The 16,646-nt window shown below is 48.1% G+C and overlaps 1 protein-coding gene across 1 annotated transcript; it reads right to left on the bottom strand.

The window, feature by feature from the left end:
* Positions 1–687: 687 nt before the first annotated feature.
* On the bottom strand, positions 688–2,933 carry LOC110284076 (tryptase). The gene is made up of 5 exons (XM_021149674.2): positions 2,695–2,933; positions 2,438–2,603; positions 2,039–2,304; positions 1,047–1,210; positions 688–974 (listed from the first exon to the last, which is right to left on the bottom strand). The coding sequence occupies exons 1-5, from the start codon at positions 2,864–2,866 to the stop codon at positions 810–812; spliced, it is 933 nt and encodes a 310-aa protein (XP_021005333.1). The 5' UTR covers positions 2,867–2,933; the 3' UTR covers positions 688–809.
* Between the last annotated feature and the right edge of the window lie 13,713 nt (positions 2,934–16,646).

Raw genomic sequence — 16,646 nt, 5'->3', positions numbered from 1 at the left:
GTCTGTGTGTGTGTGTCTGTGTGTATCTGTGTGTGTGTGTCTGTGTGTGTGTCTGTGTGTCTGTGTGTATGTGTGTGTGTGTCTGTGTGTGTGTGTGTGTCTGTGTGTGTGTATTTGTGTGTGTGTGTCTGTGTGTATGTGTTTGTGTGTGTGTGTGTCTGTGTGTGTCTGTGTATGTGTGTGTGTGTCTGTGTGTGTGTCTGTGTGTATGTGTGTCTGTGTGTGTGCTCGCATTTGTGTAGGGGTAACTGTTCATGCACATACCATGGCCTGCATGTGTGAAGGTTAGGGGACGGACAACTTGTGTTCTCTAGGTCCTAGGTCCTCAGGCTTAGGGACAAGGATCTTTACCTGCTGAACCATCTCGCCAACCCTCCCACACCCTATATTTCTCTCTTAAAGTTTTCCTGCTATTTCCTGGATCCCAAAGGGGTGGTGCCCCTTACCCAGAGGGAATGAACTCGAGTAGAGAGAAGTTAAGATGACAACAGACAGGGTGGTGAGGACGATCTACCTCACGATAGGAGCCAAACCCCACAGCTCAAGCTGGCACCCCAAGGCTCAAGCAACATTACCTCAATTCTCCCAGGCACTTCATTTACCCCTGCTAACTTCAGAATCACAGCAACACCCATGGCTGCTTTAATGCATTTTATTGAGGCATAGCAGAGAGCGGCGCCTGCGCAGTGTAGCTACTTGAGTGGAAGGGAGAATTGGGACTCAGGATGGGGAGCAAGAGAGGAAGGCAGGGATGCCACCCGGGCAGGAAGCAGCATGCTGGGAGGAACGGAGGTCATCCTGGATGTGACTCAGAAGTCCTTGGGGACATAGCGGTGGATCCAGTCCAAGTAATAGGTGACCCGGGTGTAGATGCCAGGCCTGTTGGGCTGTGCGCAGCCCTCGCCCCAGCTGACCACGCCTGCCTGCAGCCAGGTGTCTTCTACCTTGCAGACCAGAGGTCCTCCAGAGTCGCCCTAGAGAGGATAGGGGTCAGTACTCCTGTAAAGGCTGGGTGGGGGTGGCAGGGTGAGGGGACAGGAGTTCACCTGGCAGGAGTCATGTCCTTCATTCCCAGCACACAGCATGTCATCGCGGACAATGTGGACATTGTCACCTGTGATGAGACCTTTGTGATACTTCAAGTCACAAAGGTGGTTTTCTATAATGGGAACTTGCACCTCCTTCAAAGGAAATGGTGGCGGCAGGTTTACTGTAGGTGAAAGAAAGACCATTTTGTGGGCGGAGTCTCAGGTGGCAGGCTGGGATGGGCTCAGCTAACCCCGTTCTCTGAGGATAGTTCTGCCCCCAAGTCCCTCTTTGAGTCGGGCCCATGGCATTCAGCTTTGCCAACCTGGCTTCTTCCTCCAGGTTGGACCTGGATTTCTGACCTTATTCAGAGAAGGAGGACAGCCCAGAGGGTCATTAGCGGGCCATCTGGTCAGTGACGGGCAGGGGCAGAGGCAGTTATCTCCCTCAGCACCGCTGGCTCTGGCCTAGGCTGGATAGAGGATTCCAGTGGAGCCCTGGTTGGACACTATTCTCCTGCCCCACCTCTGTGTACAGAGAGACTGGATCCTTCCTGTGGTCTGCAGCCAGGGTCTGCCTGCTCATGGCCCTACCCCTAGAGCTCTACTCTGAGTGTCAAAAGAAATGAAGTAAGACCACTAGGGAGAAGGGAAACTGGGGCTGGAGGCTCCCAAGGGAGCCATCTAGCCCCACACACTACCACAGCCCATGAAGTGCTGCTGGAGACATTGTTGGTAAGTGTGATCGGACTCTTCCTCAATCAAATCTCCGAAATACAAGCATACTGTGGTCCCTTCAGACATGAAGTGTCTGAGATTAGAGGGATCGAATGACTTATGGTAGCTACACTGGGGTATCCTGGCTTATGGACCCTGAAATCCCTGATGTTCTGATGCCTTTCCACTTCCGAGGTCTTCAGCTTTCCATCCTACAAGTTGGGGGGAAGCCCTGTGCTGTGGATGGGCGTGGCCGCTCCCTCACCTGTCTAACCTCAGTTGTCTCTACTACATACCACCATTGTCGATGTTACCCCAGCCTGTCACCCAGCACAACGTTCCTGAGGGGAAGGTCTCTGAGGCAGGAGGTAGGGGGATAGGGTGGACATAGTCAGAAATGTTCACGGGGTTTGTGAGTTTCAGCAGGGCAATGTCTGCCCCATCCTGGACAATGTAGAAGTCGGGGTGTGTGATGATCTGGCCCACGGTCAGCAGGTGGTCATGGTAATAGAGGTACTGCTTGCGGAGCTGTACTCTGACCTTGTTGGGGTCAGCAACATCCCTAAAGAGAAGAGATATTCATTTAGGAGGCCTGTGTCACTTCCAGAAACCCAGAGATGGTGGGTGATGATCCCATCCTACCCCACTCTCCTACCCATTCCTTGTCCCACTCTGCCAAGCCCAGGTAGACTCACGGTCCCACACAGTGTGCTGCAGTGAGCACCCACTGTGGGTGGATGAGGGAGCCACCGCAGAAATGCATCCAGTAGGTGTCATTGGCACGCAGGCTCACCTGCCAGGGCCACTTGTTCCCATGTACCTCCTGTCCCCCCACAATGCCTTCTCGTGTCATAGCTGAACCTGGGGATAGGACAGGACTAATTTTAGTACCTTGGCCTGTGAGCTAAGAGGATCAGAAAGAGGGATCGGGAGGGCCCAGGGGAGAACTCACCGGGGGCTGCATGCACCAGGCTGGACAGGAGGGGCAGCGTGAACAGCAGCAGCTTTAGCATTTGGACACAGTGAGGAGTAGTGCAGGCCCAGTTGGAGGTGAGGGCTAGTCTAGGCCCAACAGGTTGTGGGGTGCACAAGCCAGGAACCTGGGAGCAGGAAAGTAGGTTCATTCCAACAGCCCGAGGACTCTAATGGCTTGGCCACTCTGCTTCAGGGTCCAGGAGAGATCACTTTAGCAGTCTTCGATCTTCTCTACCCAGCCTCAAGGTCCCTCTCCACTTATCCTCCCAGAACAGGGTGGGGTGGGAGGAAGGGCATGCCATCCTCCAATCCAAGCCTGGAGGAAATGGGTGACTCAGACTCAGGGTACAAGCGTCTGGGCCAAGAAGGGGCTCTGTCAACCTTCCACTCCATTAGACCCAGATTTGTGGATAAACCCTGTACTGTGGCCTCTGGGCCCTATCTGATGACCAGGGCCACCTGCTTATCCAATGCATCTGTGCTTCAGCAACAGAGAGGCAGCGCATGGAAAGGAGGGGATGGCAGAGAGGCCACCAGCCTCCCCTCAGGTACCTGTTCCTGGCTGGCCACTCTCTTGTTGATCCACCCTACTCTGTGACTCTCCTTGGCCTACTGATCACTAGTTTCTAGCCCTCTCCTTACCTTTAACTCCTGTCCCTCCTTGTCCTTCCCCTTCACTGCCACCTTCTGGATCTCTCTTATTCCCTGTAGGCTCTAAGCCCTACCAGGCTGTCCCTTCTGCACACTCCACCATCTCCATCGGAACTCCTGGAGGCAGCACGAAGTGGTCAGAGGGGGGTCTTTCTCTGCTCACCACTAGTTCTCTAACATATGTATGATTTTAATAATAATAATAATAGTAATAATAATGTTTTTGCTAATTCTTTGAGCATTCCATACAATGTATTTTGATCAGATTCACCTTCTTTTCCAACTCTTCCCATAGCTACTCTTTCAATTCTCACCCACCTACCCATCTGGCTGACACTTTTCTCCCCACCCTCAACTCCAGTGTTTATTTCCCAGCTACTCTTGGGAGCTCTGTCCCCTCCCAGCAGCTAACACATGTGGACAGCTCCTCTGCTATTGGTAGGGTTTTGTGTCCAAACCCGACTCCATGCTAGGACTTCGTCCGGCTTGAGGCTGTGCAGGCCTTGTGCATGCTGTCACAGTTGCTATGAGTTTGTGTGTGAAGCTGCCCTGCTGTAGCCAAAGATCTTGTTTCCTTGAGGCTGTCTTCCACCTCTGAGTCTTAGTCTTCCTGCCCCTCTCCTGAGCCTTCTGGGGAGGGTGGCACATGCGCAACCCATTTATGGCTGAGCACTGCACAGTCTCTTATTCTCTCTACACTGGACAGCTGGGGCCTCTGTGTTAAGTGAAACTTCTCTGAGAAGGGTCGAGAGATGCACTGACCTATGGATATGGTAAGTCAGTAGAAGTTGTTTTGACACTGTATCCATTTAACCAAGTAATAGATTCTTCCCCAGGGCTTATGACCTATACAGCCACTGGATATTGGTCCCTTTAACAGTGCAGGAAAGGGTTCTAACTCTTGGAGCAGGTCTTAGATCCCAAACTGAAAGAAGTTGGTTAATTCTGTACCATTATTCCGTTATTGCTACTCTTGTCACATGTCACTCTTGCCAGGCCAGTCGTTATTGTAGCTTGCTGGGGGAGAAGGATAATTACTTTTCTCTTCTGATGCTGTGATTAGCGCCTTTCAGCCAGTAGAAATGAGGCGTCTAGGCCAGGACCAGTTTGATTCCCTCATGCTCTGTGACTCAACATCTAAGTCTTTGGCAACAGGGTCTCCCCATCAAGTTCTGGAGAGTAGCTGGGTGGTGGTGCACACCTTTAATCCCAACATTTGGCAGGAAGAGGCAGGCAGATCTCTGAGTTCAAGTCCAGCCTGGTCCTGAGTTCCAGGACAGTCAAGGTTACACAGAAAAACTCTGCCTCAAAAAAAGAATATATTTTCATAGCCTATTTTCATAGCTGGGCATCTATAGGGTCTCACTGTAACCCCATACAAGGTGCTGGTGTTTTTAAATGCTAGCATGTGGTGTATCACATGTGGTTGAGGGATTCTCCCCCTACCCTCACTGTAGGGTTATTTGATTAAAATATTTTTATATATGTATGTATTTTAGGAACCTTCTATGATAGTAGGCTTCTATACACCCACCAACTGATGAATGGATAATAAAAATGTGGTATATCTATCTATACAATGGAATATTGAGCTGTTAAGAAAAATAAAATTAAGTCATGTGTGAGATAGTTCACACCTTGAATCCCAATACTCAGGAGGCAAAGGCAGGTAGGTCTTTGTGAGTTTCAGGTCACCCTGGCCTACAAAGGCAGTTCCAAGTCAGTCAGGACTACACAGAGAAACTGGATAGAACTAGAAACAGGCATTCTGAGTGAGGTAATCCAGACACTGAATGGGGTAACCAGACACTGAGTGGGGTAACCAGACACTGAGTGGGGTAATCCAGACACTGAGCGGGGTAACCAGACGCTGAGTGGGGTAACCAGACACTGAGTGGGGTAATCCAGACACTGAGTGGGGTAACCAGACGCTGAGTGGGGTAACCAGACACTGAGTGGGGTAATCCAGACACTGAGGTAATCCAGACACTGACTGAGGTAATCCAGACACTGACTGAGGTAATCCAGACACTGACTGAGGTAATCCAGACACTGAGTGGGGTAACCAGACACTGACTGAGGTAATCCAGACACTGACTGAGGTAATCCAGATACTGAGTGGGGTAATCCAGACACTGAGTGGGGTAACCAGACACTGACTGAGGTAATCCAGACACTGAGTGGGGTAATCCAGACACTGAGTGGGGTAATCCAGACACTGAGTGGGGTAATCCAGACACTGAGTGGGGTAATCCAGACACTGAGTGGGGTAATCCAGACACTGACTGAGGTAATCCAGACACTGACTGAGGTAATCCAGACACTGACTGAGGTAATCCAGACACTGACTGAGGTAATCCAGACACTGAGTGGGGTAATCCAGACAGAGAAAGGCAGCATCACAGGTCTTCCCTCAGCACTTTGCATACCCACAGAGATCAGAAAATAATGAAGGGGCCATGGAGGGGTGGGTACTTCCAAAAGAGGGAAGACAGACATAGGAGTATAAATGACTAAAGAAGTAACAGAGCAGGAGGAGTTAAACTGAGGTGGGGGAGTAGCAGGCAGAGTAGAAGAGGGAATATGGGGAAGGATGCTAAAGGCCTTTGAAAAAGCCACACGTGTCTTCTAAAGTCCAAGACTGACTAGACAGGACTCTCATGAGCCCACAGGTGGCCAGCAGGTAAACAAAGAATGCAAGGAAACTCCAGGGCTTGGGCCCAGCAGGCACCACCTAACTGTTACTGGACCCTTGTCCTAGAAGGGATGTTCTGACGGGCTCAGGGTCCATCAGTGGGGTCAATCAGCAGCATTGAAGAAGATGTGGACAGAAACTAAGGAGAGTTTGCGCAAATGCTCTCATGGTGACTTTCCCAGTTGATCATACAATATCCCAACTCTTTAAAACTTGTTTCTGAAAGGTTTATTCAGTTTATTTTATGTATGTGGGTGCTTGGCCTGCAGCATATTTGCTATGGAGGTTAGAAGAAGGCATCCAATAGCCTGGAAATGGAGTTACAGATGGTTTTCAAGCCATCCTGTAGGTCTTGGCAACTGAACTCCTGGTTCTTTAGAAGAGCAGCCAGTACTCTTTCTGACTCTATAATATTTTATCTCTTGATAGTTGGTAACAGAATTAAGTTCTCTCATATGCGACCACCCACGAAACAGACAATTGACATCCAAACCTCACAATGCATTGAAGAAAGGTGAAAGATTCAATTTAGTTAATGAAAATGCAAAAGATTTTGAGCTGTCACTTTGGGATTCAAATTGCAAGTGGTCCTGCACTGCCCTTAGTGCTGGGATGCGGTAGTCTATGTACCGTTACCCTTGGTGCTGGTGTGTGGTACGTGCAGTGTGCTGTTACCCTCAGTGCTGGGATGCAGTATGTATTGTGTGTTGTTACCTTCGATGCTGGTGTGTGGTGTGTGCAGTGTGCTGTTACCCTCAGTGCTGGGATATAGTGTGTGGTGGCTTTGTAAGAGACACTGGTGGGAGGCAGTAACCTCTTCAGCTTACTGCAGACCCCTAGTGCTCTGAAAACAGCAAGAAGGATGAATGAGTGAATAGATGAATGAGTGAATGGATGAATGAGTGAATGGAAGAATGAGTGAATGGATGAATGAATGGATGGATGAATGAGTGAATGGATGAATAAGTGAATAGATGAATGAACACCAGAGGAGTTTCCCACAGGGCCCAGGTGGCCCCTGGAAAAATCTGTCTGGGTTCTCTAGGATCCAGAAGATAGGATTTGGCTTGTGGGAGAATCCTGTGTCTGTCTAGCTCTCGACAGATGGGCAGAGTGAGCTGAGGCCCTGGGTCACTCATTCTAGACCTGGCCACTGAGGTTCTGTCCTTATGGATTCTCTAGGCCACTGGCTGAGGGAAAGACCCCACAGGATAGGGACAGGGGAACTGATGGAGGCCTAATGAGGGTTCTAGGTAGTGCCTAGAGAGCATCAGCCTTCCAGGGACTGAGGGTTTTGGAATAGGTGGTCCTTCTTGTTCCATGATGTAGATGGAGCCTGAGAAAGAACCTCTAAGATGTTATATAAAGCACCCTCTTTGAGTGTGTGTTAAAATGTTGTCCCGTATCCAGTTCCCCACAGGGCTAGGGCCGCTCCTGGAGGTGGGATGCAGGGAATTTGAGTGCCTCACGCTGCTGCTGGGCTGTGAGAAGCTGGAGAGCCCCGCTCTGGGGAGGCACAGTCTGAGGTCCCTGCAGTCACAGGGAGGCTGGGGACTGTGGGTTCTAGCTCTTGGACACCACAGACTCCTCTGGATGCCTCAGAAGAGCTGAGAATGGAGTGTGGGTCTGAGGCTGAAGGGAAAAGAGGGGAGGGGAGAGCGTGAGCTGGTTCCCATGGGGAGGAGAGTAACCTAGGCTTGCTCAGGATGGCTGCTTGGCTTGGTGGAAACTGTGACTGGGAATGCAGAGAGGCCTCCTGCGTGAGATTAGGTGCAGCTCTTTAGAGGAAGACCTGCTCCATTGCTCCAGCACGGCAGATCCTGATGAGAAGAGACAGTCCATGGTTTTAAGACATTTATTGTCATGGCAGAGAGTTGTGATGGGTGAAACTACCCCACCACCCCTTCTCAGGGCAGGCCTGAGGTTAAATAGCTTTTGCAGGGAGGAGTGTCTGGGAAGGGGAGTTAACTGGCTAAGACCTTCAGGCCTTTAGCTACCTCATTAAATTGGAGCTCTGTCTTGAGGTTATGAGACCTGTAGTCATGTCCTCTACCTGTGGAGGGGCTTGGGGCATTGCCCTACGTGACTGATGGCCATAGAACTATGGAGAGCTGAGGCCTCTTGTCAGGAGCCTAGTGTCTGGGATTATGGAAAACGCCTTCTGTTCCTTGCAGGAACACCTGCTGGGTCTCCGGGGTTTAAACCTAGCCCAACCAGAAAATGGGCTGCCTTTCACCGTCCCACATTTGGGCACAATGAGATGATGATAGAAGTGAAGAATGAACCAGTGTGTGTGCTGGGAAGGATTAAGATTTTAGTCATCAAACCCAGCGTGGTACTGCGTAGCCCTGGCTGTCCTGGAACGCACACTGTAGACCAGGCTGGCCTCGAACTCAGAAATTGCCTTGCCTCTGCCTCCCGAGTGCTGGGATTAAAGGTGCTCCACCACCACCCAACACTGGGAGATAGAGGGAGAGGCAGGCCAGTCTCTATGAGGCCAGTCTGGTCTACACAGCAAATCCCAGGACAGTCAAAGCTACATAGAGAGACCCTATCACCCACTCCCAAAGGTTATAGACAGTCTTAATCAGTGGGTCACAGAAAAAAAAAATCACAAGGGAAGCTAGAAAGTCACAGATCTCTGTGAAATGAAAACAACAATCAAAACACATGGGTGCTGCCAAGAACCATGCTGGGAGGGAACTGAGAACTCTACAGGTCGTGCAGAGCACCAGAGGCCAGAAGAGCAGATGAACTCAGCATGCCATCCCAGGAGAGACTGTAACTATAACACAAGGCAGGGAGGTGAGCACAGGGACCGGTGTCACGCGTTCCCACAAATCTGGCAGGATAAAAAAGTTTGGAGTCTGGAAGGCATGTCTAACGTGGCCGTCTTTCCAACCGCCAGAAGATGACATTACACCAGAATCCATGATGACAAATCACATCTTGTCCTCCAAGCTTGCCATAAGACAAGTCAATGGCCCACTTTCGACCCCATGAACCTGGTTTAAATGCCCAGGCAACAGCAGAGGTGAAATGGGGTTTTGTAAATGCTCCAGTTCTCTTCTTTGATTTCCCCTTGTCTTCACACTCACCAAGATTGCTGGCCAGAGTCAGATGCCACTGTGAATAATGTACCATGTTTGTCTGATGGCTCTTTGTGATTAGATGACGGTTGGAGATTTGGGGTCATCCCCACAGAAGGGGATGGTTTGCACCGTCCCATCAGGGGCAGTTGCTATCGATCAGATTCCGGTGGGGACCTTTGCCAACAAACATCGTGCATGGCGGAGGGCAGATTCATCGCTGTAGGGACAGCCTTCTACCATCCTCATGGGAGGATAAAGATGAGGAGACAGGGTCATGGAGATAGAGGAAAATTGTGCTCAAGTGGGTGAGGGATTCCTTCTCCCATGGGCACCAGAGCTCTGAATAACTAATTTCCATGAGTTCTTGACTTCTCCAACTCCATGATAGCAGATTTCTGGTTCCCAGGTAGGGGTGGCCGGGCCTGGGGATACTTGGCTTCCAAAGTTTCACAGCCTAATGCTGGGCAGTGGTGGCGCACGCCTTTAATCCCAGCACTCGGGAGGTACAGGCAGGTGGATTTCTGAGTTCGAGGCCAGCCTGGTCTACAGAGTGAGTTCTAGGACAGCCAGGGCTACACAGAGAAACCCTGTCTCAAAAAAAAAAAAAATCAAAGTTTCACAGCCCATGCTCTCCTGACTGGGGCAACTCCCACCCTTTCTGAGACATGTGCTCCATATAAGAGACTACCTAAGGGAGGCAGGGCCCTGTTTACTGTGTGTAGTTCAGGCATTGTGTACAGGGCAGAACTGATACCTTTTTCAATCACATTTCAGCCACACATTTAACACACACTATGATCAAAGGCTGTTGGGTGTCGCCCTCATGGAAGTCACCCTGTACCCTAGGTGATTCTGACATCATGGTCCCTCTATATTAGCCTTTGAAGTGCTGGGGTTCCAGGCATGTGCCACCAAGCCTCACTGAGGTGGCACCATCTTATAAATGATAAGGCTGCTCTCTGTTCCTCAGTTTCCTTACATCTAATAGAAGCTCTCTGACCTAGAGAGTCTCAGTGGTTCCCTCCAACACTGTGGGGCCTATGATTTAGAACAGGAATTAGGGAGGGTGGGAAAGTCCCTGGCTCTCAGAGCCCCATGTCTAATCAGCTTACTCATCAGGCTCCAACCAGTCCGAGAACGTTACAATGGGCCTGCCCATTAAGAGTACCATCTGTGGTGAAGACCACGGGACCCAGGCAGATGTGGTGGAGACATCACAGAAGTGCATCATGGGGACTCAGGCCACAGGAGTGGACTTGTCTTTCTTCTTCTTCTTCTTCTTCTTCTTCTTCTTCTTCTTCTTCTTCTTCTTCTTCTTCTTCTTCTTCTTCTTCTTCTTCTTCTTCTTCTTCTTCTCCTTCTCCTTCTCCTTCTCCTTCTCCTTCTCCTTCTCCTTCTCCTTCTCCTTCTCCTTCTCCTTCTCCTTCTCCTTCTCCTTCTTCCCCTCCCCCTCCCCCTCCCCCTCCCCTCCCCCTCCCCCTCCCCCTCCCTCTCCCTCTCCTTCTCCCTTTCCCTCTATCTCTCCCTTCCGTCCCCCCTTCTCTCTAATATATGATTTGAGAACAGGATAGAGTTGATTAGAAAAATTAAAAAGCCAGCAGAGAGATGCCCATACACTGTATTCATATTTTACTATGATTAACATCCTATATTAAAATGATCCATTCATTACAGTTCATGACTCAATGGCAATTCAGTTCACAGTTATTTAAGTTTGTTTGTGTGTTTGGGGATTTTGTTTTTGCTTTTTTAGATAAGGTTTCTCTGTGTAGCTCTGGATGTCCTGGAACTTGCTGTGTGGACCATCCTTATGGACCCAGCCTCAGTTTATTTAAAATGTAATTCACGTCCTCTGAATGTCTGCTTTCTGTTATAGAATATCTGGTGATGTTTAATTGTCCCATCTTCTTGGTTTACTCTTGGTTGTGACAGGTTTTTAAAAAATGTTTGTAACCTTTATTTTTATGTTATGTGTATGAGTGTTCTACCTACATGTGTGTCTTACACTAACTGTGTGTTGGACATCCTGGGACTGGAGTTACAGACAGTTGTGAGCTGGGAATTAAGCCATGTTCTCTGGAAGAACAACCAGTGCTCTTAATTTCTAAGTCATCTCTCCAGTCCCTGGTTATAACAATTTAGCAGAATTTTTTTTTCTTTTGAGACAGGGTCTCTTGTAACCTAAGATAGTTTCTGTGTAGCTAAGGCTGGTTCTGATCTTCCTGTTGCTGTCTCCCAACTTCTAGAATCACAGGTATACAGTATACCTGACTTCCTCTTCCCGTTGATCTGCTGGGTGGCTTTGTAGATTGGTGTCAGGACGTTGCAGCATCCCCTCTCTTGAGATTTGCTAGATGATTCCTTATAGGTTCTTGAGAGGAAAAGGACAGAGGTGAGGCGTCTTTCCCTCATGTTATAGCAAGTTCCCCACAAACCCTTTGTGAGCAATCTGTGTTATGTTTTTTGTTTTTGTTTTGTTTTGTTTTATTTTGTTTCGAGACAAGGTTTCTCTGTATAGCCTTGGCTGTCCTGGCACTCACTTTGTAGACCAGGCTGGCCTCGAACTCAGAAATCCGCCTGCCTCTGCCTCCCAAGTGCTGGGATTAAAGGTGTCCGCCACCACCACCCGGCTGTGTTGTTTTAAGTGGCTTCAAATACACTGTGTAGTCAAGGAAGACCTTTAATTTCTGATCCTCCTGCTTCTACCTTCTGGGTGTTGGGATTAAAACTGTGTGCTACTATTGTCTGTCTGTCTGTCTGTCTGTCTGTCTGTCTGTCTTGTGGCCTAGGAATTGGACAAAGAACTTCATACATGCTAAGTGAGTATCAACTAAGCTATGTTCCTAGCTCTTCTTTTCCTGTTCCAAACAGCCATACTACAAGCCAATAGGCTCCTTGCCTCGAACACCAGCACCTTGTGTACAGAGATTACCAGCATGGGCCACAAAGCCTGGGCTCTGGGCAAGTGGGGCCATACTGCATCCTAGGGCCAACCTTCAATTTGCTCAGTCTTAGCACTTTCCCTTCTTGAGGATCTTGATAGAGATGTGGGGGTGTGTTCTGCCCTCCCTTCTTGGCCTCGTGATGGGATCTTTCCTACACAGTTACTGGTATGATCTATGGAGTCTCCTGCTTCTATGAGTATAAACATTTTAGTTCAAGACTGTGGGAGTGGTTCTGATGCTTTGATCGGGAATCTGCATGTGAACGCTGAAGGTCCTGTTTCCCAACTGATTCTTGATCTATCAATAAAGATGCTAGTGGCTAATGGCTGGGCAGAAAAGGTAGGACTTCCAGGTTCCTGCAGGCAGGCTATGGGACACAGGAGGAGGAAAGAGAATTTGCCATGCTTCAGAGAGAGAGAAAACCACCAGCCATGTGAGATCTAGGGTGGAGTGGCCATTGGCCACTTCATGGATTGGGCCTGGGGTAGCAGGCAGGAGATTAGAAACATAACTAAACTGAGGGCAGATTTAGGATGCTGAGCAAGGAGTAAAGGGAAGGGCATGTGAGCTATAGGAGGCTTAGAAGAGCCCAGCCACTGGGCTGTAAGATAGGTTAAAAATGAACAAGTGTGTGTGTGTGTGTGAGTGAGAATGTGTGTGTGTGTGAATGTGTGTGTGAGAGAGTGTGTGTGTGAGTGTGAATGGGTGTGTGTATGAGTGTGTGTGTGTGTCTTCCATGTGTGGATTCAAGCAAACCAGGGCAGTGGTCTGCCTGGAGCTTAAAGTGGGGTAGTAGTAACTACACACTACACATGACAACAGTGTGTGTGTGTGTGTGTATCCACACTTGACTCAAAGCCCAGATGTGAGTTTTAGGACAATACTGAAACTAGAGAATGTTTCTGAACAGGCTGAAATGAAAGAAGATATAAACAAGAAGACAGACATCTCATGTGTACACTTGGAAAGCTTGCCATTGTGAGGACAGCAGTTCTGCCCCTGTCACTGGTGTAACGACTATCAAAATCCAGAAATGGGGAAAGGGCAGCCCTCAAATTCACAAGGTAGAGATCAACCCCGGCAGCAGAGGAAGATTGGAAACTCAGAAAAAAAATTGCGAGACTTACACTCCCAATTTTATCATTTTGTGTAAAGTTTTAGGAGCCCACAGATTGACATTGGCATGTAAACAGACAGAGTAGAGGAAAAGAACAGAGATGAAGGAGCAAGCCTACAAGGAGATGCCAATCACAGAGATGCCAATCAGTTTATTGACAAGGGTGCCAGGAGCACTCTCTGGGAAGGGGTCTCTTCATCAAATGGTGCTGGGACAACAGGACCCCTCAAGCACAGAGAAAACCTCTTACCCACCTCACACGGTGTAGAAGTTAACAGGAGTCAGATGTGGTGGTGCACGCCTGTCATCCTAGCTCTTGGAAAGCTGAGGTATAAAGATTGTGGATTTGAGGTCAACTTGAAATATAAACACCAGCCAGGCGTGGTGGCACACGCCTCTAATTCCAGCACTCGGGAGGCAGAGGCAGGTGGATTTCTGAGTTCGAGGCCAGCCTGGTCTACAAAGTGAGTTCCAGACAGCCAGGGCTACACAGAGAAACCCTGTCTCGAAAACAACAACAACAACAACAACAAAACCACCCCCTCAAACCAACCTTTCTATAAAAAACAAAAATAACCAAACAATGACGACAACAAGAAGAAGCAATACTCTCCCCGCCCCCCCCCACACAACCCGGAAACTCCCTCAGTTTAGGCAATGGATTATGAGGGTATATGTTCCTCAAGCCTGGGAACCAACCAACCAACCAAACAACCAAACAACCAAAACAAACAACCAACAGTAGATGAATTGAACTTTGTTAAATGGTGGTGTGGCTCAGTGGTTAAGAGCATGTAAAGGCCTGAAGAGATGACTCTATGGTTAAGAGCACATATTGCCTCTAGGGACTGAGTTCTGTTCCCAGAATCCACATGAATAGCTTACAATTGCCTGTAATTCTAGCTCCAGAGGACCTGACGGCTCTTGCCTCCAAGAGGACCTGAACAAACAAACATACACAAGTACACATAGTTGTTTTGAAAATTTTTAAAAATTCATAACTCAAAAATAAAAGGGGGGAGTTGGCTAGAGAGGTGGCTTGGCAGCTAAGAGGTGGATAGCTCTTGTAGAGGACTATGCTCTAAAGCTCATTTCCCAGCACCATGTTAGACAGCTCAACACTGCCTGTAACTACAGGAGATCTGATGCCCTCTTCTAGCTTTCATGAGCACACACACACATACACACACACACACACACACACACACACACACACACTCACACACACACAATCACACACATTCACACACTCTCACACACACATTCTCTCTCTCTCTCTCTCTCATACACACACACACACACACACACACACACACACACACATGATACACAGGTGCCAGTGAAGATGTGGGAAGACACTTGACATTATTTATCACTCTAGAAACACAATACAAACCACCCAAGATTCTTCCTCATCTGAACAAGGATGCCTATCTTAACAAGGGATGAACTAGTAAGATGACTCAGTATGTGATAGTGTGGGCATTAAGATCAACATCTAAGAAGTGGGACCTCATGAAACTGAAAATCTTCTTTAAGGCAAAGGACACTGTCAATTGGACAAAGAGGCAGCCTACAGAATGGGAAAAGATTTTCTCTTTTTATCAATTCCACATCCAATAGAGGTCTAATACCCGAAATATATAAACTTAACAAATTAGATATTAAAAAATAACCCAATTAAAAATGGTGTACATATCTAAACAGAATTCTCAATAGAAGAATCTCAAATGGTTAAAAAACACTTAAAGAAATGTTCAACATCTTTAGCTATCAGGATAATGCAAATGAAAACTACTTTGAGATTCCATTTTAGTAAAACTGGCAGAATGGCTAAGATCAATACACAAGTGACAGTTCACGCTGGCAAGGATGTGGAGGAAGGGGAGCACTCACGTGGGGGAAGGGGAGCACTCATGTGGGGGGAGGGGAGCACTCACGTGGGGGAAGGGGAACCCTCACGTGGAGGAAGGGGAACACTCCTCCATTGCTGGTAAACCTATACAGCCATCATGGAAATCAATATGGTTGTTCCTTAGAAAGTTGAGAATTGCTCTGCCCTAAGACCCAAATGACAATCCATCTAACCACAAGGACACTTGCTTAATCATGGTCATTGCTGCTTAATTCATAATAGCCAGAAACTGCAAACAAGCCAGATGCTCCTCAATAGATGACTGGATAAAGAAAAATGTGGTACATTTACCCAATGGAGTATTACTCAGCTGTTAAAAAAAAAAAAAAAAAAAAAACAACAACATCATGAAATTTGCAGGCAAATGGGAGGAACTAGAAAAAAATTAATCCTGAGTGAGGTGACCCAGACTCAGAAAGACACACATGGTATGTACTCACTTATAAGAGGATGTTAGCTATTAAAAAAATGATTATCAAGCTATAGTTCACAGACCCAGAGAGGTTAGTTAAAGAGGAGGGCTCTTGGGGACATATGGAACTCCACTGGAAGAAGAAATAGAATAAATTTTGTGAGTGAACTGGGGGCAGATGGGGATGGGAACAAGAATGACCAAGTTGTGGAGGGATGAAGTGTGTGTGTGTGTGTGTGTGTGTGTGTGTGTATGTGAGATGGGCAGCTGAAATTAAGAAGTGTTGCATGGGTGATGTTGAAACCAACTTCCTGGAATCTATGAAGGTGACCTTAGTGAATACCCTGCCTAATGAAAGATACAGAGTGTGAACTGGCCATCTTTTATAGCCAGGCCATGCTTCCAATGATGAGACTGGGCTGTGTTCAATTGTAGGCCAAGGAAGTCCCATGGAGATCCCTAGACAACACAGGCTGATGCTAGCACAGAGGGCAACTCTCTAAAAACTGACAGCAGGGTCCCCTGGCCGAAGACAACATCCACACTGCCCACAGAATGTTGGGAGGTTACACTGGTGCCTGATGGGAGCCTTCATCCCTGTTTTAGTCTCTTTGGTGCAAAAAGATACTCTTACCAGCTATGGAAAGAGAAACCTGGACACTAACCCAGCTACAAAACCCTTGCTCTACAATATGACCTGCCTGCAAGATATACTGGGGCAATGGTGCCCCAGAACTTGTGGGAGTCGTCAACCAATGTTTGGTTTAACTTAAAGCCCATGTCCTACACTGCCTGGATGGCAAGGAACTGGAGACTGGATAGCCAAGAAAACTAGGGTAGAACCATATATGACTGGAAAATAGGAAATTATTCCTAATGATATAGTCACAAATTGGTGCCTTGCCCATTATCATCAGAGAGGCAGATGAGAACGGGTGCAGAGACCCTCATCCAGGCAGGTATTATTCCAAGAGAGGTTTTAAGTTGGAGGTCTCCATTGGATCCTTCCCCTAGGAGACTGGGGAACCCCACAGAAGAGAGGGAGGAAGGGTTGTAGAAGTCAGAGGGGGTGGAGGAAAGGAGGATAACCTGGTCTTACTGG

This window comes from Mus caroli, unplaced genomic scaffold (assembly GCF_978045245.1).
Source record: "Mus caroli unplaced genomic scaffold, Mus_caroli_1 scaffold_18, whole genome shotgun sequence".
NCBI lineage: Eukaryota > Metazoa > Chordata > Mammalia > Rodentia > Muridae > Mus > Mus caroli.
The sequence above is the reverse complement of the archived record's forward strand: the minus strand, read 5'-3'. Positions and strand labels throughout refer to the sequence as shown.